General features: G+C 41.4%; 1 protein-coding gene across 4 annotated transcripts in view; it reads right to left on the reverse strand.

Annotated features, from left to right (window-relative positions):
* Positions 1–4650: 4650 nt before the first annotated feature.
* The window catches only part of Kat6b (lysine acetyltransferase 6B), a 185614-nt gene continuing 164936 nt past the window's right edge, over positions 4651–25328 (reverse strand). For all 4 annotated transcript variants that reach the window (XM_071611144.1, XM_027931246.3, XM_071611145.1 and 1 more), the window contains exons 14-18: positions 15968–16199; positions 15344–15503; positions 14402–14752; positions 11992–12283; positions 4651–8790 (exon numbers count right to left, since the gene is read on the reverse strand). In XM_071611144.1, coding sequence (XP_071467245.1) covers positions 6233–8790; positions 11992–12283; positions 14402–14752; positions 15344–15503; positions 15968–16199 — 3593 coding nt within the window. In that variant the 3' untranslated portion in view covers positions 4651–6232. The remainder of the gene's footprint in view (positions 8791–11991; positions 12284–14401; positions 14753–15343; positions 15504–15967; positions 16200–25328) is intronic.

Genomic DNA, 25328 nt, shown 5'->3' on the forward strand with positions numbered 1-25328 from the left:
TGCAGTCTCCTGTAATTTTTTCTCCCTCTTCTTTTTTTAAAGATGGAAACAGAAAAGGATTTAAAAATGTGTGGGAATTGTGTTGTGATTAAATATTTGGCTTTGTCTGAAAGTCACATTCTTATAAAAAAATAATTTAAAAATAGAACTTGATTTTCTATAAACACAGAAAATTCCTGTGCAGCTGTGTTACAGGAGAGCTTTCACAGGTATCAGGGCCTCCGGAGGCCACCCCGCATTCTTTACCCATGGAATCCCCAGGTCACCATTCACGGATGCTGCTGGCCTGGCAGGGGTGGGGAGTAGGGTCCTGAGCCCCTTAGAAGCCCCTGCCCTTGGCTTCTTGCCTGCCTCAGGGAGCCAGGGCTCTTCTGAATGGTGGCCAGAGCTGCCACTACTCAGACAAATTCAATAAATTGTGGCAAATTTGGACAAGCAAGAGTTTGGCTTTATAATTTTGCACAAAGAGGGAAAGGAGGAGACACCCTTCAGCAGACCAGGACTGTGCCTCTAGCCAGAGCAGCTGGGGCTGGTTTGTTTTCAGTCACACCAGGAAGTATTTGTAAAGGGGTTTGCTGTGGAATGGGAGGATGGGGCAGTCAGGGGGGCTCAGGGGTGAGCTAAGCCACTCACTGTGAGCATGTGTGCTCTTCATTCTTGAGAAAATAGTAGCAGCACCAAATGGGTCATGGTGGCTTCTAGAGCCAGGAACCTGAACCAGACTGAACCCAAAGAGAGAGAGGGGTGGGGGTGGGGTGGGGTCCTAGCAGCCAATGACCAGAAAGGGAAACCACCTGGATAAAGCCAAGAGAGTGTGCTAAAGGCCTACTGGGAAACAATGGAAAGGCGCTGGGTCTCCAGTTTGGTTGTGATTCTCAACAGAATGAAAGAGGAAGTTCTTGTGGGAGGGAGGTAAGAGTCCAGGGATTCAGCAGCTGGATAAAGTCACCCAAGAATCTCCCTGTGGCCTCAGGGAAGCTTTTCTGCTTGCTGTGTCCTGGGCCCTTGTGCCTGGACCTGATTCCCTGGGACTATCCTGGTTCTGCTCTGGGAGGGTCACCTTGGCCCAGGAGAAGACTTGGTCCTCTGATGAACATGCACAGGGAGGGGATTCCCCTGAGAGTCCCCACTCTCTGCCTGTGTTAAAGATATTGGGCTTCTAGTAAATTAAAAACCTGAAACATTATAAAGGAGTTGCAAAGGAAAAAGGCAAAGCTGAAATGGAAATATGAATGTTTAGTAAATTGGTCTGTCTTGGTGATAAGATCAAAAAGGAGAGATGTTCCCTCTGAAATTGTGACAGGTCTAAACTAGAGAGAGGTCGGGCTGGATCAGCCAAAACTCATGTGATTGTGAGAGAGAGAGAACAGAATGGTAGGGGCATAATGACCAAGGGTGATGGAATTGCTTAATGACTCAGATTGGGGTGTAATTGGAGCCATGTATGGGCTCTTGGGAAAGAGATGCAGACCAAAAGGGACTGGGCTCAGAGTGATCTCTACTAGTCTTCCCTAGCATGGCATCCTGATGACTGCCCTCTGAACTGTTTTCTCTTAGGTCTGATCTATTCTGTGCCCAGACACAAATCAATATTTCTATTTCAATAAACTATTTACATTTCAGTGACTTCACATGTAGGGAGGATGTGTTTTCTTGAGCACCTACCACCCCTCTATGCCACCATCTCTTTGTGGGGCAGGGCCCTGCAGGGGGCAGAAGCAAGAGAGAATTTAACACTGGAGGGTCTGGACTCTTCTGGTGACTCCAGAGAGCCAGATAGGAGAAAGGAGGAACAGTTTTTCCAATAGTGTTTCACATCTTCACAAGTAAAATTTTCAATCAATGAGTATTTGTTGAGAATGTACCACACATGCCAACAGTTGCATTATAAGAGGTCAATAATAAAAGCTAAAGTGTGGGTTGTAATAAAATGCAATGAGGGAAACGGGTGCTTAGGTGGAAAGCAACGGGGAGTGTTGGGGGAGCAACCCACTTTAGAAGTGGGGTGGTGAAGGGCAACCTCTCAGGGAGAGTAAGCTTAGGCTTGAGGTTGTACATCTTGCCAAGGAGGAGCGAGCATTCTAGTCTGAGGAACTGCCCGTCAGGTGAGGGGAGAATGCAAGAAAAGGGGTGGAGAGGTTGGATTTTATTCCCAGTGCAAAGAAAAACCACTCAAGTGTTTTAAGCAGGGAAATGGTGTGAGCTTTTTCAAGATCACTCCAGAAAGAAAAAAAATCATTTGGCTGAAGTATGGAGAATAGGCTATAGGGAACTGAGAAAGGAGACCAGAAGATCAGTTAGGGGGCTGTTATAAGAGAGGGGAAGGTGGCTTGTACAGATAGTGCCAGGGAATTTGCATTCAGGATCATTTTGGAATTATGCGGGAAAAGGAGTGGACTTGCTGAGAGGGGAGAGAAATGAATGTTAATGAACTGGGTATCACTGCATTATGGCATGTCCAGAAGACACAGAAAAGGTGTCCCAAGTAATTTGATCTGCAATCTAGAGCTCAGAGGAAGGTTCACAACTGGAGATACAAATACTGTGAAGAGGTAGAACTTGAAGTCATCATAGGAGATAGATAAGGAGAAAAAAAAGAGAGGATGCTCCAGGCCGGAGTGTTGCAGAACGTGAACTTGTCCAGCCAGGCCTAGGTGGAGGAGGAATCTGGGAAAGGGAACAAAGAAGGTAGCAGGAGTCAGGGAGGCCTGGGCACAGACCCTGAAGTCACTGCTGGGTAAGCGACAGTCCTTGCACTTTCAGTATCTAAGGCTGGCTGCAGAGCAAGCCTTGCTTGCAACAACAAAGGAACCTATATTTATGGAGCACTTAACAGTTTTTACAGCATCATGTATTCATTAGCTAAGCCTTTAAACTAGAGAGGTGACGAGTTACAGCCTTTTCAGAGTTCAATGTTTTAGGAGCCTTTTCACAGGATACAGTGTTTTAGGAGAAAGAGCTGTGATTTGGGAACACCGGGTTTGTTTCAGCTTACAAATTTTAGCTGGGTGAGTTCAGGCAATTAGGTTAGCTTCTTTGAGCCTCCATTTCCTGATCTGTAAATGAAAACGACCACCCCATTTCCCACACAGGGTGAGTGTGGATCAGGTGGAAGCGCTGTTGGTGAAAGCTCTTTGTGATAGTGTTGTGAGTCGTTATTTCTGAAACAGCACATTGGTGAGGAAGGCCAAAGTCTGAGGCCTGAGTCCAAGGGCGGGCACCATTCGAGCTATGAAAGTAGGTTGGCAACAGACAATCCATGTTAGACTCTTGAAGAAAATGAACAAGAACACATTCCAGGTTTTTAAGGTGTGGCCTAATCGTGAATGAATCCCAACCTAACGGTGAGTGTATTCAGTCATGATGAATCCAAGTTCCTGTTTTCTAGGACCTGTGGTGTCACATTCAGGTCTGAATTTCCCATCGAGTGGGCGGGTGAGGAGAGCAGGGTGCTCCCTGGCTATCCCAGCTGTGCAATTTCTCTCTTATGCTAAACCTTTCTGATCCCTCAAGAAATGCTGGGACTTGGGGCCCAAAGATAGCTCCCAGTGACTACGCCACAGTCTCTGTGAGACACAAGGTGTCCTGTGTACTGGTCTGATTCTGGTGTGGCAGGTCTGGGACAGTGACTGGGATTTGTCCCCGACCTCCCTAGAGGGCAGGCATGAGTGGGGACATTAGAGCCCTAGCATCCTACAAACCCAAAGGTGTGATCAGCAGGCCACTGCCAAAGGGAATGGTGGGAGGGTCTCCAGCCTTCCCCAAAACTTAAAGCAGCAGGAAAAAAAACTGAATCATGAAAGTTTCAAAGTGGGGCTTGTGGGGAGCTCTGTGTCAGGGACCTCATCCTGCCTCCCAGGCTTAAGCAGCCTCTTGCCTGATGCTTGGCCACTTTTGACCTGCTGCAACCATGATTCACACAAGCCGTGCATTTCCCCATCAGAAGAATGGGGAGCACAGCAACTCTGTCTTCCTTCGCCACAGCAGCCCTTGGAGCCCTCCGGCTACCCTACTGGTGTGGCCAACTTTGCAGGTGTGGGAGGGAGGGATTTAAGGGTAGAATCTGGATATTAAACCCACTGCACATGCAAAAACTGAAAGAGAATGACACAGGTGAGAACACAAGGCCAGGCTCCGCCAGGCATCCTCCTCCATGTGGGGCCTTTTATCTTGGTGCACGCTCTATCCTACCTGTTCAGTGTTTTGGGATCATTTTAAAGTTTGTATCTATCATCTGTGTTAACACCTAACTATTATGTGTTAAAACAATAGTAGTGATTTGCTTAGCAGAGAGCTGTGAACACCCACTTCTAGACTCACTGCTTGAATAATCAAATGTTTAAATTTTCATGCAAAATGTTTTCTGAATGCCATTGAATAATGTTTGTGAATATTTACTTTTTCCCCCTTAGTCTGAACGTTTAGACTAAAGAAAACATACAATCAATCATTCACAACAGAGCAAAACTTTCACACTTAAATAAATTTTCAAACATACTACACCAAACTGGGTGTTTTGGAATTAATCTTTATAAAAATGAAGCTTGCTATCATGGTACTAGGCTCTGAGGGTGTTTATACAGACTGTACAAACTAAGCAACTAGATATTTGTGCAGGATCTCTTTGCAAATGAAGATCAAAGTCAAAAAGAAAAAAACAAATTCACTTTATTTTAAAGACAATGATTGGCATACAGAAGGTATGCACTAGCATAAAATAAACTTTCATGAAAAGCATTAAAATCCATTATAAATTAATTTATTAAATAGGTATTTGGTATATGTGATGGTTTTATTAGATATTACTTTTATTTATTGCCAACCCCTCCCCCAAAGTCAAAGCAAATCAGAAAATCTCAAAACTCCAATTTACACTAAATAATTTATTTTCCCAAAATGTGTATGTGTTCTGAGATGTGACACATGATACAGTTCAATTGGTCATTCTCTATCAATCATAATATGACAGGACACAAGAGGCTAAAAATGGCTCATCATAATTTATTTTATGTTAAAATGTACAGCTTTTTTTGTTTGTTTTTGTTTTTTGTTTTTTTTGAAGTAACTGACTAAAAAGATAACAGATAAATACAAGAGTGTCGCTGGCTCCTATTTTATACAAGGATTACGCCTCTCCTGCTTGGCCCTTACTGTCACCCTGTACAGGTACAAAGGCTACAAAAAAGGAAGCAATATAAACAGACACAAATAACTTTTTTTGCTTTTTTACATGCGATTTGTAAGCTTAGTTTGAGCTATTCACAAGCTACTTCTCTATTTTTCCTTAAAAAATAACTCCAATATTTTATAAAGATAGAAAAATCTACAGATGGAATGAAAATGTAAAGTTAGAGGCATTTCCATAAAATAGCAACTTTACACCAAATTCACTATTTTTTTAAATTCTGCCAAGTATTTGGACATATATGAAATGTTTCAAAACCTGACAGATAAACACTGAGATATGCTTCATTCAATAAACAGAAGTCTGCATTTATAAAACAGAAAGCTGCCTTTTTCCCCAAAGAAATCTGTCACCAAAATGGAAAAGGGTCTCAACTTTACACCAAACATTTAGCAATAAAACCCTTTTGACTAACCAAATGGGAATAGCCTTTATAGCTCTTTACAGTTTTATAATTAACAAAAATATAGTTTTTTTTTTTAAACCCTCAAATTAGGGCACCCTAATCAAGGCAAAAAACTTAAGAAATGGCTTACTGTTAGCACAACACTTGTACAGTACTACAAAATGCACTGTCACTAACAAAGACATTAGCGGCATGCTGAAGTGTCACCTTAAACAAAATATACAATAACTGAAATGCTAAAGGCATTTACATGGAGTGGACAGGGAAGGAAAAAAAAGCTCTAGGTTCAATATTAAAACAGATAATCTGGGGGCTTGATATCCACATTGTTTAATGGAAGCAGGCACAACCAGTGGCTGCCTCCAAACTGTAGTCCAGAGAGGCCTTCCTTCGCAGAGAATGTCATATAAAAGTAACAGAAACAAAGGTACCAAAAAAGAAAGAGGAAAAAAAGAAAAACAACTTGTATAAGGCTTTCTGCTGCATACAGCTTTTTTTTTTTTTTTTTTTAAATAAATGGTGCCAACAAATGTTTTTGCATTCACACCAATTGCTGGTTTTGAAATCGTACTCTTCAAAGGTATTTGTGCAGATCAATCCAATAGTGACGCCCAGTGGGTCTTGTGGACTGCCCAAGGTGTCTACCTTCTCATGTAGGACCCATTGAGAGATTGTTTGGACATGCCTGTGTTCATGTAGCCGTGGTGTCCAGGGGCTGTGTACATCATATTACTGTGAGGCGGGGTCTGCATTGGTTGCTGGGCATATGGCTGGGTTCCCATCATGCCCATCTGCATCTGCATAGGGTACTGGGGAGTTTGATTCATGTAGCCATGATTGCTGTGATAGCCACTGTTCATCATTGGCTGGGACATGCTGTACCCATTCATGGCATTGAGAGTGTTCATGTTCATGTTCACAGAATTGACATTGTAGGCTGGGGCTGGCATCAGGTTCACACTCATGTTCATGCCTCTTTGCATTGTTAAAGTCCGTGCAGGACCCTGCATGGCTACAGTCTGGGAGCGCCCATAGATTTGTGACTGATGGGTGGCAGCGGCTGGTGACAGAGATGCCGACTTGGTTCTCATGGAGACATGGCCCTTGCTGGCAATCTGAGTTTGCAGTCTTTGGCTGTGGGAGATGCCAATATTTGATGCAGCCATGTTCCGCTGCAAAAGAGGCGGCGGCAGATTCATTGGAGGAGGAGTCAGGTTGGGGGGTGGGGTCATGGTAGCTTGTGCTTGGGGTCCCCCAGGGACGGAGTGTGGAGACTGAGAAAGCTGAACAAGCCCTGTGTTACTTAATGGTGTGGACAAAGAGGCACTGTTTGCATAGGAAGTCACAGCAGCGGAATGGCTGTAAGGCAATGAATGATCAATAAGTGTATTAGTTAACTGCTGCAGTTTGGCAAGGCTGAAGGTGGCAGATGGCTGTGGGTAGTGCCCAGCCCCAAAATCACTTTGACCCATTCGCTCATATAAGCCAATGTTGGCGTTGCCTGTCTCGGGGATGTCAGCCAGCTGCATCGGTGGGGTGAAGTTAGCAGCCATGCTACACTGAGCCAGCTGCTGGCTGCTGCTCGGAGGCCTCTCCACCACACAGCCTTGGGGAGACTTGACACTGCAGGTTGGGGGAGAGCTAATGCTGGTTTGCTGCAGCATGCTGCAGCTCCCGCTGATGTTGGACATCTGCTGGGTGACGGCACAGCTGCTCTGTGTCAGATTGCTAGAGGTGAGGTTGCTATAGGAGCAGCTGTTCTGTGAAGAGCCATTTCCACAAATGCTGCCACCCATGGTAGAATCATAGCTGCTTGGATTTTCGTAGTTCTCCGTTGTGCTCTCAATACTGCCCAGGTCGCTAAATCCACTATCTACAACTTGCTGTGAGTGATCTGAAACTGATGGGACATCCATCATTGGACTGGTTTCCATGTTCTGCAGAGATGGCACTGAGATGGCGCTCTGATCTGGGCTGATTTGGGCATAGCTGCTCTCTAGGGCAGGAACACTGGGACTATTGACAGAACGAACTGACTGGCCAGGATGGGAATGAACGGATGAAACTGGGCTACTGTGATCTGACTGTTGGCAATCGTCCAGTGTGGCAGCGATTTGTGGACTTTGGTCTGCGTGGGTGTAGTTTTGTAGGCTTCTACAGGCCTCTTGAGTCTCGGCACAATCCTGAAAGGTGTCATCCTGTTCCCTGTTCTCCTGGGTCAAGGACTGAACTGCCTGAACAGTCTCTGAGTCGATTTCCATGGTGGCTGTGTTTCCCTCTTTGAACTCAGAATCCACTTCGCTGTTCTTTTGATCCTGCTTCTGTGTCTGTTCTTCTGGGGGCTCCTCATCAGACTCAGGTGCATTTTCAGTATCCCCAGCAAGCTCCTTAGGCTCACTGTTACATGAAGCTGCAAGGTCAACCCCACAGTCCATCAGGACCTCTGGATTCGAATGACTAGGCTGGACACTAAGGTCTAAAAAAGCCTCCTGGTTTTCTAGGACTTCTTTGAAGGTTTCCCTTGGGAGTTCTTCCTTCTCCACTTCGGCAGACTCCATGTGACTGTCATCTTCATCATCCGCATCGTGATCCTCGTTGTGAGATGGCTCTTCATCTTCCTCTTCTTCCTCTTCATGATCATCCAAATGCACGGTGTCTTCTTTATCCATTGCGATTCCTGGCTCCTCTTTTTCCTGACTTTTAGCACTATCCTGGTTTTTTTCTATAGTTTCTTCTTCTTCCTCCTCCTCTTCCTCCTCTTCCTCCTCCTCCTCCTCCTCTTCTTCCTCCTCCTCCTCCTCTTCTTCTTCCTCAGGTTTGATGAGATCCTCATCTGGTTTTTCGCCTGGTGATTTATTTGGACTTACAGGTGCACACGCTTCTTCCTTTCTGTTTCCATCCCGAGGCAGCAGGGCTTCCACAGTCTCCCTCACCTCCTCCCCAATCCTGATGGGTGTGGGACTAGTTTTGTCTTCTGAAATCTCCTTCTGCTCTTCCACTGTGACCTGGTCATCAGGTTCCATGGGCGTTTCTGGTGGAGTATACAGATTCAGTTTAAATCCAGTCTTCCTCTCTTTGTTTTGCCTCCACTTAGAAAGACCACGCTTTGTTCCTTTTGGCCATACTTGTTTGCACTTTAGAGGTTCAGGATTGTCTTTGCTCCCTTCTTTCAAGTTACTTGCATCATCATCTATTTTGTCTTAGTGGAGAGACAGAAAGGGGAAGGAAGACAAGCAAAGTTTTAGAAAGCATAGTCATGGACAACTTGAATTCCTTCCTCTAACTTAATTAGCCAGCACTGCTTTCAATTTAGCATTTTAAAAGCTGATGGTCAAGATAATCAAGACTAATGTAGAATAATATTGTTGCGTAAATCAAATAACTTAGGCCTGGGAAAACATCCGAGTTTAACAAACAAGACATTCTATGATGTGAAAGCCCTGAGTTCTACAACATTAAAAAAAAAAAAAAAAAAAAAAGAAAGAAATGAACTTGAACATTTAGAAAGTAAGAAATACAGGGGAATGGAATTAATGCTAGCTTATATGCAAATCATCACTGCACTAGAAAAATAACTAGAAGAATAATTCCTATATCTATCCTGAGGAAATCAACTTTTGTGGATATTTGCTTGATTTAAATGATCTCAAGATGACATTATTTAATTTTCTTTGAATGTTTTCTCTGGCATAAAAATAAACTGTGTACCTCTGAAACAAATGAATAAATAACTAGATACACAAAACACAAATGTATCTGTGAATCATCATTTTTAGGATTATCTTTTTTTTCTTTTTCCCTTTGGCAGTAAAAGGGATTGAACCCAGAGGCTTTTTACACATGCTTTGAGCTAAATCCATAGCTTTTTTAAAGTTGTATTTTGAGACAAGGTCTCACTAAGTTGTCCAGGCTGCCCTGGAACTTGTGATCCTCTGGCCTCTGCTTCCCAAGTAGCTGGGATTACAGACATGTGTCACCATGCGTGGCTTAGGATCATCATTTTTGCATGATATAACAACCTACAATACAATTACCATGAAATTACTGAATATTGAAAATACAGGTATTCTTTTCATCTCTCTGTCCACATTATATTTGGGATCAGTTTATGTCTCAACTGGAAGATTTGAAATACAAAACAATTAGAAACACACTGTGATTGCAAAGTTCATTTTAGTTCAGGTAACCTTATTTTTCTGTGTCCATATGCACATGTGATTATAAATAAATATGTTTATATAAATATGTGCAAACAAATAAATACATGAAAATATATTTACACACACACAAAATAATAAACATATAAAATACCCACGTCTTAACTTCTTTAGAAGATTGAAGACTACACTAATCCCCTAAAGTAAATGGCCAATTTAAAGGGAAAGCTCTATAAAGAGCAATAGTCTTACTAGAAATTCTCTTTTTGGCTAGATACAGTGGCACACTCTCCAGCCACTTAGGAGGCTGAGGCAGGAGGATAAAAAGTTTGAGGGCGGCATTGGCAACACAGCAAGACCTTGTCTCAAAAAATAAAAAAAGGAAGAGCTGGGAAGGTAGCTCAGTGAAAGAGCATCCCTGAGTTCAATCCTCAGTGCTCCTCTGCTCCCAACCCCTGGCAAAAACAAAACAAAACAAAAAAATTAACAATAATGATAACAAAAAACAAAAGCATCAAACATTATTTTGGAGAACAAAAATAAGATCTAACAACTGAGGAAGAGAGATCCTTCGTGCCAGAATGGAGTGATTTCTAATCCAGTCAGTGCCTGGCAGGGTCAGCTTTAGCTCGTTTACATAATAAAAGGACTACATATAAACTTACCTGCCAGCATGCTACGTTGAAATTGACTAATTGAAAAAAACATATGAGATGCAGAATGATCTTGGCTGGACGTGCCAAGTACTGGGCCTGAGTTGTCATGTTGAGATGTTCAGATTATTTTCTTTATATTCATAATGGCAGATATGGCCATACCAATGACCACAGAATCCACATTCTTACTCTACATGCTACTGATCCTACCAGTGATTTTTTTTTTTTTTTTGGTGGGGGGCAGTTACTGGGGATTTAACCCAGGAGAGCTTTACCACTGAGCTACATCCCCAGTCCTTTTTATTTTCCATTTTGCAACAGGGTTTCCCTAAGTTGCTGAGGGCCTTGTTAAATTGCTGAGATTGGCCTCAACCTGTTATCCTCCTGCTTTAGTCTCTTGAGTTGCTGAGATTATAGGTATGTGCCACACACCTGGCAGTCCTACTAGCTTTTGTAGGAATACCTCCCTAAATCAGAAGATGAATTTTCAGATAATTATTTTTAGAGGGAACAAGATCCAGAAAGGTATAATATAGCCACAAAGGATTCCTAAAAGTCAGTAGCACAAAGTGGAGAAGAAAGGCAATGATAATTCACCTACTGACTCCTGAGAAGATAGCCAAGAAGTGGAAGTAAATCTCAATCTCCACACACACAAAGGAGCTCTCATTCTGCAGTCTGATGCTGTTTATGTGTTCATTTGTTTAAAGAAACCAAAGAAAAGGGCTTGGTCTTTCTATACCCAGGGTTAAGATGTCTTTCCCTCAGCAAATATTGTATGCCAATTATAGTGTTCCTGTTGAAGTAAGGAAGTCAAGAAGGTGCTAACTTGGGTTCTTAAAACTAACTTTTCAAATGCTAGAGTGCAACCTGTGGTTCCCAGGCAAATGAGATGGTTTTTTCCCAGACTGGAACAAATTTTAGATGGAGTCATTTCAGCTAAAGAGAAACGAGCCTTATAAAGCCTCATGATTCAGCTGGGAGTACAAGTGCCCAAACTGAGTGCTTTTAAACAGCACAAAGACAATTCAATGGTAGTTTGGTAGGTTTTTTAGAGGATGAGGAAGGGGTATCCATGTCAACTTCAGAGGAAAAACTATTTCCTGATTTCTATATTATTCAATATTATCAAAGCTAATATTGATGGTGTGGATAAGTTCATATGATTCTTGATCATAATATCCTCAGATACTACTGATGAGTAAGATGTACCTCTAGTTTACTAATAACTGTTTTCTAGGAAAGGAACTATTCTCATTCAATTCCCACACTGATGATAATATATACCCTGATTTCTACAACATTAAATGAAGAAAAGTACCTGTTAGAATCAAGGAAATGCAGTGTGTTTCTTATTGACAGACTTCAAATTTTTTGAAGCTAAGCCAGTTTCTGGAAAGACAAACCCACCCACAGGAACATTCTGGTCTTAGTAGTTGTTAACATAAAATCCCACTGCAGGGAGAAAGGACAGATGAGCACTTATTTCAGGTGTGATGATATGACCTCCCAGATGCCTTTAGTATCACTCCAGGAGCAAGTCAAACTAACAGTCGTAGGGTAAGGTTTTTATAACCCTCTACTTACTTCTACACGGGTCAGCATTCTTAAAGCAATGATTGTCTTTTCCTTCCTCTTCCTCTGTTTGTCTTTTCTTCCCAGGCTGATGTTGGAATGCTTTTCTCAGAACTGGCTTCCTGCCATCTTCCTCCACTTCGATCTCACAGGTAGGCTCCAGCTGCGGCATTGGCCTCTCTTCATCTGAGTTGTCAAAGGGCTCATTCAGTACTTCTGTCGTCTCAGAAATGGTCTCGGTTGTTACACTGCTGTTGATCCTCCTGCGTTTACGACCCCTTTTCTTCTTTAGTACAAAAGGCCTCTGAAATTAATTCCAAACATAATACATAAGAGCTCATGAGAAATTAAATGGTTGTGTCGATATGCAGCAAACATGTATTGAAAATGCGCCTGAGAATCTTGCACGTAAAGACTTCTGTAAATGCCTTTGTACTTAACCTTCCATTTGATGTTTAACATCCCTCTCGGGCTACAACTACAGAGGCAAGTGTTTTCCAAATAAAACAGTTGTTTACTCAAGCAGATGCTTCGAGAGGGCACATCCTAGCAGCTTGACTGTATATTTTAAAAGCTAAGCTTTGTTATTCTAGCATATATTTTCCAAGTGGTACTTGTTGGCTTCAATATCCTAAACATCATAGATCTTTTTTAGGGCACCATGAACCCCAATGTTTCTATAATGTTGCAATAATTAACTAGCCACTGAGTCACTCATTTAATACTTGGTAAATGTTCAAGGGACAACTACTACATGCAAAACACTAGGGAAAACATGATGGTGTACAACACTGGCTTACTTGTCCCATTTCATAGGACTTCAAGAACTATGAAAGGGGAGGAAGAAAAGGGTACTCCAGGAAAGTATTATTCTCCTGCTTAAAAAGCCCACAAGGTAGCTGCTAAACAATTGATAATTCTGTTAAATATTTTAATATGAAAGGCAGCTAAAAAAAGACAGATTTCTATCCTCCATGTAAGATATAAAAATATTTCTTCTATTTGTACTAAAGTTTGGCACAAATGACTCCAAAATCGTAATAAAAATGTTTTCCGAAGTGAAAAAGTATTTAATAATACAAAATTTAAATAAAGGAATAACAGGTAGATTTGCTGTTAAAATGTAATCTGTCAATAATGAGTCCCCAAATTGTTGGAAATAAACTGCAAAGAAAGGTTCAACAAATCTGGTTAAAAGCCAACCTCTAGATCTGGGAGTATAGCTCAATGGTAGAGCTCTTGCCTATCATGCGCAAGGACCTGGGTTCAGTCCCCAGTATTAAAAAAAAAATGAAAAAGCCAACCTTCAGGTAAATTGTATCCAAAAATTATTGTCTTATATTTTTAATGCTTTGAATGTTCTTGACAAACACACATAGGCCTGTTAATCGTATTCTGTAATTTAACATTTGTGGTTATTAATCACCCTCCCGTCTGCCTGCCCTCCCAAACCACTTGAATTTTCCCAAACAGAAGTGTAGAAAATATAAAATAACTGATTTCCTTAAGGTTGAGTCCATTTATATGGTAGTCCACATCATGCCTTGGATGATTCTGGGTTTTGATAGTTTTAGGACAAGTTTCTCTTGTTATATACATAATGAGAATGAATGCATTCTCCTTGTAAGAAATTAAAACATTATTCAGAAGCCTGAAGTCCACTTCATGGATGTTCCTTATTACCACCTCTCCACAGCTACCCTCCCACTAGTTGCCAGGGTTAGAAGAAAGCACTGATCTGGGAGTTAGAGTGGCAAGCTGCTTGACAGACACTACATAGCAGTGGCCTTGGAGCAGAGACTTACCTTGTATCTTGTTATCTCTATTTGTTTTGGCTTTACTAACAAAACCAGACAGATACTGCTTACAAAGATATCAGATTTGGGAAAGCAATTACTTAAAAAATCAATTGTTTACTTTCTATACTACTGGAGATGAGATGGTATAATTTAGAAAAACCACCAGGCTACTAAGATATGAGGAATTTCATTAATGTGCCATAGACCACAGATGCAAAACATCAGCCCAAAGGGCCCCAAATACCTTCTAACAATTCTATGCTGAGAACAAGAGAGAAGCAACAGCAAGAGCACTGGGCTTTGAATGAGCTCTTGGACTCCTTAGGCTTTGAAAGGTGGTTGATGTGCTCTCTGGGGCCCCTTTTCTTTCTCATAACTGGATTCTACTCTTGCAGACCAGCAGGTGGCAGTGACTACTAGACTAGGAAGCTGGCCTGTCCCTGGCCTTAGCCCCAGTAGACACAATCATGACTGTAAGATAATTGATTATGATATCCAATCAGTGAGACTGGGTACACTGAAACTACATCTAAAGTAGAGAGTGAAACAAATAGCAAATTGTTGGCAATGACAAAGAAGATTTGACTGAAAGCTGCTCAGACTGAAATCTAAACAGCACATACCTTTCTCTTTATGGCAACTGACTGTGGTTTAGTCAATCGTGGGGGAGAGCTTTGAATATTTTCTTCCTCTTCCTCATCTTCCTCCTCTTCCTCCTCATCTTCTTCCTCTTCCTCCTCCTCTTCCTCCTCCTCCTCTTCTTCCTCCTCCTCCTCCTCCTCCTCCTCACTGCTCTCTTTAGATAGCTCCATCAATTGCCCTCGTTCGCCTGCCACTGGCCGGCTCTCCGGGGAATGCAAATATTTATTTTTTGATTGTACTTTTGCAGGTGATTGCCTACTGTTAGCTCTAGATGACAGGATTTCTTGCTCCTCCTTTTCCCAGCAGCTAGCTTGTTCCATTAGCCGCTCAGCCTAAGGGGAAGGGTAAAAATGTTGGCTGGTGAGAGGGCAGTTATGTAGCCAGAGCCTCTAAGGATCAATGGCAAAGGGTCTCTAAGTGGGTTCTGATCAGGACAGTTAGCCAGCCAAGCAAATTCCAGCTGCATCATCTCAGGACCCTTAGCATCAGTTAGGATAACAAATCAAAGAAGATTGGGTTTCATGGGATATTTAGCAGTATTAATGATGCAGCGAATTGATTTGAGTCCTTTATCACTACATTACATGCTCACTGGCATGGAGCACTTTAAGCAAGTTCATAAACACAAAGAATCGATTGACATTGCAGCCTTGGAGCTCAGCACCAAATCTGATCTGATTACATGCTGTCAGTAGTGAAAAATGCTGCTTTGTGATCAATGATAAATGTTTCATTTTTCATACTCAATTCAATAAAATTATCATGTCTTACCATGTAACCTCAGTTAGGATAAATTAGTGCCATATCATTTCACAAGCTCTCTATATTTCCAAGCCTTTGACAATGATGTTAATAATTTTCTTGGTTTAAGAGAGCTCTAAGATTGAAGTTACACAACTTAGGATGATGAAGTCAATCATTACCTCTTTTTCGGCTTCTCGCTCTTCTTCCGAAACTGCAGCATTAGAAATTAAAATTGGGGTCCACCTCAGACTCTCTGGATCAAGTTCATTGGTTCGGGAACAGGTTTTCAGCTTTTCCATGTGGCCCAATATCAACTTTTCCCTTCTAATGATGACAAATCTATAATGTGATAAGGCAGAACAAAGCACAATCAAAAACTAAAATTTCACTTCATCTTCACACACTGATATACTAATGCTAACACTGTGTGGGTTAGGGGAAAAAAAATCAGAAAACACATCAATGAAAGGGTAGAATAAATTGAAATACAAACAGCAAAAAGATCATTTCATGATTTCTTTATGAAAAAACTTCTGATAATATCACCAAGGAACCACTGATTTTTTTTTTTTTTACATTTTTTAGTTGGACACACGATATCTTTGTTTTATTTATTTATTTATTTTTTATGTGGTGCTGAGAATCGAACCCAGTGCCTCATGCGCGCGAGGCAAGCGCTCAACCACTGAGCTACAACTCTAGCCCCAGAACCTCTGATTTTTAACTGGAATACATGTGCCAGGGAACCTCTCCAGTATGAGGTGTTTGAGAGATAGTGTAATGTCCAGGGCCTGGGGACTGACCTGCCATCTCTCTTGTCAATCATGTGGAGGTGCTGCAGAGTGGTGGCGATGTCATGTGGGCACATGCCCGTGGCTCTGCTAATCGCCTTGATGCTGATGTGCCTCTCATGGTGGTGGTAGAGGTATTCTAAGATGACGCTCTTCCAATAGGCCAGGTAGGAGAGTCGGCCCAGATCAGAGAGTGGTTTTTCAGGAGACCCTGCTTGGCCTTCTCTTCTAGAAAGCAAATAGCCTAGGGCAAAAAAAGCAAAGGGCCACTCACTGTGGTGTTTCCAGAGCTAGGAACAGGAGCCACCAGAAATAATACAAGTAGCAACAAGGTAAAAACATCACATCAGTGAAGTTCATCTTTTTATATGTGCAGCCTCTTCCCAGTTACAGTGATCTGATCCCTAGGAAGTGTATGCTTCTGAATCTTATGTAGTGGCACCATAAGTCAATTCATGCAGCCAGCAGTAGCATTCCAAACACATCGTGACATATTTAACAAAGACTGAAAGTTAGGACTGAAGACATTACTTCTGGTACGTTTCAACATCTAAGTCTCCTGCAACCTTTAAATTCTTTCAAAACTCAATGTCAGGCGCTTACTCAGAAATCCTGTTGAGGGACCACCCCAAACATTAATGGGCAAGTTGTTTTCCACAGGAAGGACCTAATGACCCTTTGACAGCTGGGTCTTAATAAACAAGAAGGGCCTCCGTTGACTTAGAGTCTATATTGCCTGTTACGTTTAACTAGCGTTTAACTAGCCGGGTGATCTGAAGCTCTGTTTTAGGACTAATAAAAGAACGCCTTTCAAGTCAACCCTGCAACTAACATTGGCTCCATTAGCTCTATTTTCACCTCTTTCATGGAAATTAATTTGTAATCCAAACTCAGACTGTTGTCCTAACAAATTAAAAAAAAACACACAAACACACACACACAAAGAAAAACAAACAAAAATAACTTCTTGAACTGTTTCACGCATACTCCGAAAATCCCTGAGCCTGTTAAGCTTTTGAAGGCATTCTACAGCTTTACTGTGAAGGTTCCTTGGCAAAGCAACTTTGAAATGAGAAAAACTTTAAATCCACTTGAAGGTAATGAATGAAAGCTGGCGGCTGTCGTGGTAATTAAGAGCCACTTATGGAATGGAGAAGAAATGCGGTAAACTAATGATGTCTACCTTGCTCTAATTATCTATTTCAACAGCCTCACCTTCATGAACTTCCTAAATTTAAACAAACATCAACCACATACAGTAGGTGGCAGCAATTACAAAATCATGCTGCTCTGTAAACCACCCAAATCTTCAGCATTTTTTCTTCTTTATCTACATTTTCAAAATGGCTGCATTCTCAAGAATTTTCTCAATTTTATTTTTTTGTTACAAGGAGAAATCAATGGCTCTGATGCATATTGCTGCCTCTCAAAAATCACTGTAAATAATGCAGAAATATAGAACAAGAAATTCAACCTGGACCCCATAGGGGTATAATCACAGCATTTTGCATCTTGATAGCTTTAATCTGAATGCCATTAAAAAGAACAGTCATAAATTCAACATTAGGTTTTTCTGAAGTCTTTTGACTTATTTGTCTCTTTAATTCATGTTTAAGTGCAAAGTATTTTATTGAATGCAAACAAGCACCACAACAGTTCACAGTCAAACCACTGTCGACGTCACCCGGCTCCAGACTGAGGCTTTCAACAGCAGTGTCAGGAATGCTAACATCAATGGCTGCTGTGCCGAAGCCAGCCCATATCATGCCCTATCAACACAGGAAAGAGCACTTTCTCTGTGGTCAGAGTACTAAGGGAGCCCAAATCTCAGAACACAGATAATTGGCACATCCGTCACCTGCCTCCTAAGTGCTTGGCCCATGCTGAGAAATGTACTCAGTCAGCTGGAAGTCCCAGCTCTCTACTCCTGGTGGTGGGGGGGGAAACCATAGAACCATGGATAAGGAACTGCTGTCTGTCCATGAGACCCCACAATTAAAAGTCCCCTGCAGTGGCTATGGAAGTCCTTAGGCCCTCACGGGTTCTTATCTGAACCCCACAGAAAGCCTCCCTTTAAGCTTGGCAGAAGGATATCTGTACAACCAAGAGATTCAGAAGGTGGTCCTGAGCCTTCCCTATCTTACACTCCCTGCTACAAAGGGCTACCTTACCCAGGAAGCCTGTGTTCTTTGTTCTGTCTACCCTTCCCACCGTCCTTACTCTAAGCCCCTCCCCCAATTTACCTAGACGTTCCTGTTTTTCACCTGAAGGTTGTACAGATATACCTTATCAGGGCCTGGGCTAAATGGGTGAGACCACTGAAGCTGACAGGCAACTGGGGTCTTAGGGAACATTTAGGTACAAACCTTTCAGCACCTGCTGCTTCTAGCACATTAAATGGCTGTCTCCTGAGACATTCTTTAGACAACAACTGTAGCCTGTGGCTGACACTGCCACGGGAGTCCAGGTGACCAGCCCCAATGATCATGGGCACACTGAGTCCACTGGTCTTTCCCAGCAAACACCCTCCTAGTTTGCAAGCAAGGATAGGGATGAAGTGGGGAAACTACCAACACATGCCGAGGGGACACCTTCCTAGGTGCCGGAGAAAAACAACTGGAAACCCAAACTCCAAAAATCAGAACACATCAGGCGGGTTTTCAGGAATGATGTGCACCAACACTGTAGACTACACAAGGACTGTCTGAAGGCTCCTCAAGGAATTCAAAACTGGTGGGAAGAAAGGACACTTCTGACAAGAGTCATCTTGAAGTCAAAGTCTCCTCCTGAAGGAGGAAGCTTTGGGTTTAAATAAATTCCACCAGAACAATCAAAATGACCACAGATATATTCCTTATTCCTTACTAGTTAGGGGAAATCACTTGTAATTTGTTAATCTACATAGTGTAGAAGAAAAGGGTGTTGGATCTACTCTGTTGTGCACTAGATTGATGGAAGTCAGAATCCAAATGTTACCTGCAGCAGGCACCTGCCTTCACAGAGGCTGCAGCTGCTGGCACTTCACTACTGACATTCATAATATGGGATTTTAAATAATTTTGTTTCTTCCTACTTTTTCTAGGCTCTTCAAAGAAAAATTATGATATAGCCTATTGACAGAATAATTTTTGGTAAGAACATTTTACTAATTGAGTAATTATAGAGGTGTGGTGGTTTAAGTTACAGCTCTTAAATTTAACTTACCAAAAAGATTCCAAATAATTGATCTAAGATGCAGGGAAATAAAAAGCACTTATCTTGGAAGCCGGTGTATTATCCTGAAGCATCTGAAACAAGTACAATACACCCCTGGTGAATAGATTCCCATGGCGCGCTAACACCTCTCCTTAACTCAGGATACTTTCAATCAGAAAGCCTCAGCTACTCCTGGGGAAACCTAGCTAATTCAGATGGAAAACAAAGTGATATGTAGAGGACAAATCCCAGTAGCTGCAGTATAATTAATCGCTGGTGAAATTATTCCCTTGAACTTGCCTGTGAGCCAGGGGTGCTGGAGAACAGCACTTACTCGTGAGTAGGAGCTTATAATTGAAAACCGAGTGGCCCATAAACCCCTCACCTACATCAACTATTTTGAAGCTGGCTTCCTTATTTGCTTCACAGGAACTACTTAACCAGGGGAAAGTGAGGTCTGAGTGTTGGTTTCGGAACCACACACTTAATTAAAAAAAAAAATTATCAAGGTGTCTGTTTGAAGAGACAGAAGAACAATGTGATCTCTACAAGGAGGAAGCATTTTAATCTGTACTGCATGGGACCCAGGTGTACCTCACTTCTGTTGAGGCTGACCTACTTGCCAATTCTCATGTTACCAGCCCTGATCCCCTGGGTTTGAAATGGTTAACTTCCTCCCAGGGGGAGAGAGAGAGAGAAAAAAAAATTTTTTTTTTTTTTTTTTTTTTAAAGTGGCAGAGAGTTGATTTCATGTAGCCAGATAGATTATGATAAGAAAGAAACAATACAGTCAAGGTCAAGATTTGTTTTTGAAGGCCCAAATCCTCAAATTAACTTAACTCCCAGCATAATAACTGAGAAGTTAATCCTAATTTATATGAAAATTCCTTGCTTTTAAAAGAATGATAGTCAAGACTGTAGAGTGGACCAAGAATAGAACACTGTTCTTACACAAGACTGTGGATATGGAGAAGGGTACACTTTACAATGGTGGCCACCCTTCATCCTTGCATGCCTCCATCTTCTACTACCTGAAACCAAGCCATATGAACTTCCTTAAACCCCAAAGTGTAAACTTTGGCAAGCTACTCACTCCCAACTCCCATCTGTCTGGATTATGTGAGTTCAGGGTCGCCAGCTGCTTTTAGGAGAAGATAATCTTTGAGGATTACACACCTTTCATCAGACACCTGTTTAGCTCAGCAAACCCTGGAGGAAGGCCCCATCAGTAGACAGCACTGGGTTTGCAAGCCTGGGAACCGACACCAGACCAAGGATTTATGGCAACTCTTGAGCAGAGGAAATCTGACGACTCTAACCATGTAGTTTATGCTTGGAGAGATGGCGATTCGATGGTCTATGCTCATCTGTTACTGGTTTCCAGAGGTGAGCAGCACTGTGACCAAGTGGATGAATGAACGGCATTTTAGCAGTTCAAATTCTTGACAGGCTATCTATGTTTAAATTTTGTGGTGATTTTGCAATTAGTGCAGAATGAAGCTGAGCCCTAGCTCTCAGTGTTTTAAGAGAAGAGCATGCTCTAAATGATCTGTGACCTGCCTAAAATCTTATGCTTTCTATTTATAAGAGGATACATACAGACGCCTCCCTGGTAAAAAATGGACATTTTGAAAAAAGTATTTTTTAATTTAAGTTATTGGTTTTAAAACTGGAAGTTTAAGACATCTTTCCTATAATCAAATGGGCCTGGTATAATTATGTAACAACCTGAATAAATACTGCTTCTCAAGATCCCAAAGTGTGTTCTTTCAGACCCACAACATTAGCATCACCTGGAAATCTTCTAGATTAAGATTAATTTTTAGACTAGATGGGGAGACTGAAGATTCACAAGTGGGTAAGATCTCACCTGGCTCCATGCTGGTAGAGAACCGGAGAATAGACTCTCCAACAACAGACTGAAAGTTAGTAGAGGCCATTGAGTGGCTAAATTGCCCATCCTATGTACTATGCTTGTGCTTCTAACCTACACTGTGCAAACAAATCATTCTTGCTAACACATGAATCCTGATTCAGTAGGTTTGGGGGAATATCCCAAAAGTATGTATGTAATTCCAACAAGTTCCCATATCACGAGCCATACTTGAACAGCAAGGGTTCTAGGACAAGAACCAATTGATTCTTGGAAATCTTGATCTAGGACCACATCACATTTTAAAGTTCTTTATGACTCTGAAGAACCTTTGTTTATATTGGCTATAACTACTGATTTTACTGAGAAATGACAAATGTAAATGTAAATCACAGGCAATGATTTACATTTTTTAAAACCTCTTCAATGTCTGGTTTGAGACCTGAATGGAATCCAGAGCCCACCATGCACCAGCCATGTGACTTTGGGTAATTTATTGAGTCTCTCGGTGGTGGTCAGGATCCTCCTCTGTAACGTGCAGATAATAATCACACTTATTTCTTACAGTTGTAAGGATGAAATAAGTTAAACAGTGTTTGGCCTATTACGGTAGCCCTGTGTTAGCATTGGCTTTTATTAGTATTTAGCAAATTCAGTGAATGAAATCTCAAGGTGATCACCTGGGCAACCAAATATCCTTAATATAGGGGAAAGAAAGAAAATTTGGATGGAAGAAAGGAGGCAAGTTGCTTTATACAGTCAGATTGAGAGGAGTTACCCTCCTTGTCCTACTTTTACATGAGGTTATCTGAAACCCATCCCACTCCCTTGGTCAGAAGTTCCTCTACCATGCCTTTCTCTTCTTCCCCATTTCCAGTTAACCAACCAAATATAAATTAAATTAATGGGAGGAAGAGGCCATGAAAAAAAAAAAAAAACAAAAACAACCCTGCTTTAGGAATAATATTCTCAAGAAATTAGCTTAGGCCAGTTAGCTTTTAAGTCCTTGATTTCCAGGACTATCCTTAGGAAATAGCAATCCCTTCAAATTACAATAATAATGACTGCTTAGGGTTTCTGCAGAACCCAGAGATAGGCCAAGACATATGTAACAAAGGCCCAACTATTATAAAAGACTCAAGTGTGACCCTAGGAAAATGGCATAAGCCAGTGAAACGCAGGGAGTCAGAGGATCTTCAGGGAAGGACAGCTATCCACCCTGGGTCACATCCCTGGCTTCTTCTCTAAGCCTCTCTCTCTCTAAGATGTCTCTTCTCAAAGACCCCTCATGTTCCCTCACACTGAGTGTACTGACCACTGTAATGTTGAGTTCCGCTTCAATTATGTGGAGGAGGCTGCAGGTCTTTCTTACTCCGCCTTCCCCATCCCTCCAAGCCACTCCAGGGAGGGATGGCATTCCTTTAACTCCTCTCAGAGGGAAGTGTGTGGTAGGGGCATGTGATGCATATGTGTGTTGAGCTTATAGACTATGCTAGGGTTTACCAGATGGTTTCCACAGTTCTGTGGGTAGCTGTAGACTCCCTTGAAGAGAGAGGGTGGTCAATCTGCATGTCAGTCACAGAGGGAAAAGGTAAATGTTCAGATAGAAAACAGGGCATCAGGCGGCAGGAAAGGGGACTCCCTTCCCTCTGTGGTGCCTGTATGTTGAGGGGTAGAACATCCACAAATATGCTCCTGAGTTGGGTAGCCAGGGTAACACCTGCCACGTGGGAGCAGGCTGAGGACCAGAGACAAAACCCTGCAACACAGCCACATGCCAAAGATGAGTCAATGGTATTTTTATAACTGATAATATAATTCAGTGGGAATGTGTCCCTTCGTTGCTTCTATTTTAATCCTCTAGTTTAGCCCATGGTTCTCAATAGAATCACTTGGGGGCTTTAAAAAAACTAGAGATGTGTGTCACGCTGAACCTCAAACTCTTGCTTATATCAGGCCAGTTGGGTTTCAGATACATTATGGGTTACTTTAAAGAAAGGACATTGGGGAGTATACTTAAAGGCCAGAATATTAAAGTGGGTAGAACACCAATCCTTCTCCATTTCTGTCATCCCAAAGGCGTGTGATGACAGCAGTGGTGTCTAATGAGAGACCAAAGCAGAAGATGAAGCTTGGGGAAATGGAGACTTGGAGTTGAGTAATGGGAGAAAGGTGATCATCAATAAAGACAGCTCTGTGATATGCTTCATAGTTTCATTCAGCAAAACCTTCAGCTGAGAAGCAGGTGTTTATGTATAGTATGTCATCACAGGTCTAGTCTATTAAAATAATATATTTTTTAAAGAAGATGATCTGTTATGAAACAGATCTGATCCACCAATTTCCTTGTTAGGAAAATTGAGGTATTCACAACACAGGACAAAATGGTGATAGAACAAGAAATGCTACACTCTTGTCAATACCACTCATGTCCAAACTAAAATCACTGGGAAAGCAGGCAGTTTGTAAAAAATGTTTACTTAAATATATTTGGGAAGTAACTAAATTGCTTATGAAGCCAATTCCCTATCATAAATCTAATAAAGCTTTGATTTGTGATTCAGAGGCATATCCATGAGGCGATGGTGAAGCACCAGTACCATTATTTTCAATGCAACAGAAATTAGAAGTAATTTGGCAATTAAAAATTTTTTCTTCTCTTACAGATAGGCATAAGTCCACATTAGAGATTCCACCTGAAAAACTACTTCAGAAAATAATTTGATTCTTTACTTCATACCTGTAAAAAAAAAGCATCTTAAAAAAGCTGCCCCTTGACTTTACAACCCTATTGAAATATGGATAAAAGTTTCACGTTAATTTATAAAATCTGATAACAAGCAATTACCATTGAAAAGTTAGTGGATTTCAAACTCTTCATTAAATTCATACACACTTTATGAATAAAGTATCTGTTCTAAGCAAAAGATTACGTATACTTACAGCACTTCACCTGTAAGACCATTTCCTATAGCTAAACTCCGCAACTGGATTTATCCTTTAGCAAATTTCTAAAAGCAAAGCTGGAGCTTCTTTTGTCCATTTTTACAGGTCTGGGGTTCTGCAGAGCAACTGAGATAGTTCATTTTATTATCTAGTTGTCTGGGTCTAGTCCTACCAAAAGACTAGGGTTGCCGGGGACAGGAGTACATTTATACCATTGAGGATGCTGTCACTGATTTCAGAGCCAGGCCCTGGAAGACAGGATGGCTGGAAGAGTAATTTTCCCACAAGCCCCTTAAAATACTGTGTGTGTGTGTGTGTGTGTGTGTGTGTATACCAGCTGTAATTTTCAAAAATAGGACAAAGCATGTTGTAATTCCAATTTTGGAAGATGAGCTTTTTCACACAGGAAACACAAACATACAGCGAGATGGAAGAAAGAAAAAAGTGGATATACAAATCTCTTTAAAATTTTTCTTTGTTTTGAAACAAAGTACATTTCAAAAGGGAGTTGTCAGTCTTTGAAACAACTTTCTAAAATCAAAATACAGCCCTGATCTTACTAAGCAACTACTGTTGAAAATGTAAGGCTGAGAAACATCTCTAAGTTGTCCTCAGGTTATATAGACAAACAATCCTACCCCACTGGTCTACTACTCCTTCTGTTTATTTTTTTTATTTATCTCCCAAATGCTTTCAAACATGACTTGAGACCTCTGGCAATAAATGTCTGTGTCCCCACAGGGCTGCTGCTGAGCCCATTTCCGAGCCCTACAGCACAAACACATGCTGGGAATGGGAACTGGAGTGGGATGGGACATTCAGTGAAGTTACCAACTGGTTTGTCAGTGGATTTGTGTCAAGTAGTCAGCGAACCCTTAATCTAATCAGAGGAACACAGGTCTAAATTGACTATGATAGGTGTTAGCTTGTTAGAAAAGCAAAAACATACAATATCATCACTGAAAGTATTAAAAGACATTACTCCTCTTGAATGATCTGCTATTTTCTATTCTGTTTATATCCATTCTATAATACTAGCAACAGCTAGAGTTAAGGTTTCAGTAACAACAATAATAATAATAGTATTAGCATAGCATCAGACATACTATCCCAATATTATCCCTGTGAGCCTTTATAGTGTGTCGTCACTATTAAAGAATCTCCCTTTAATTTTCAAAGGTTTGGAATGACTTCGTAGTGTGTTCAGCAGTTGAGCATCTACTATATGCTAGGCAGTGTTCTAATTAGATTGTAGAGAGACATTTTCCATATTTAATGAGGCAAAAGGCTCTGGGAGTTTAATTTGTTAACTAGCATGCAACTGCCGAACACAAGAACCACAAACTACGTAAATAACAG

Source organism: Marmota flaviventris, chromosome 4, assembly GCF_047511675.1.
Source record: "Marmota flaviventris isolate mMarFla1 chromosome 4, mMarFla1.hap1, whole genome shotgun sequence".
Taxonomy (NCBI): Eukaryota; Metazoa; Chordata; class Mammalia; order Rodentia; family Sciuridae; genus Marmota; species Marmota flaviventris.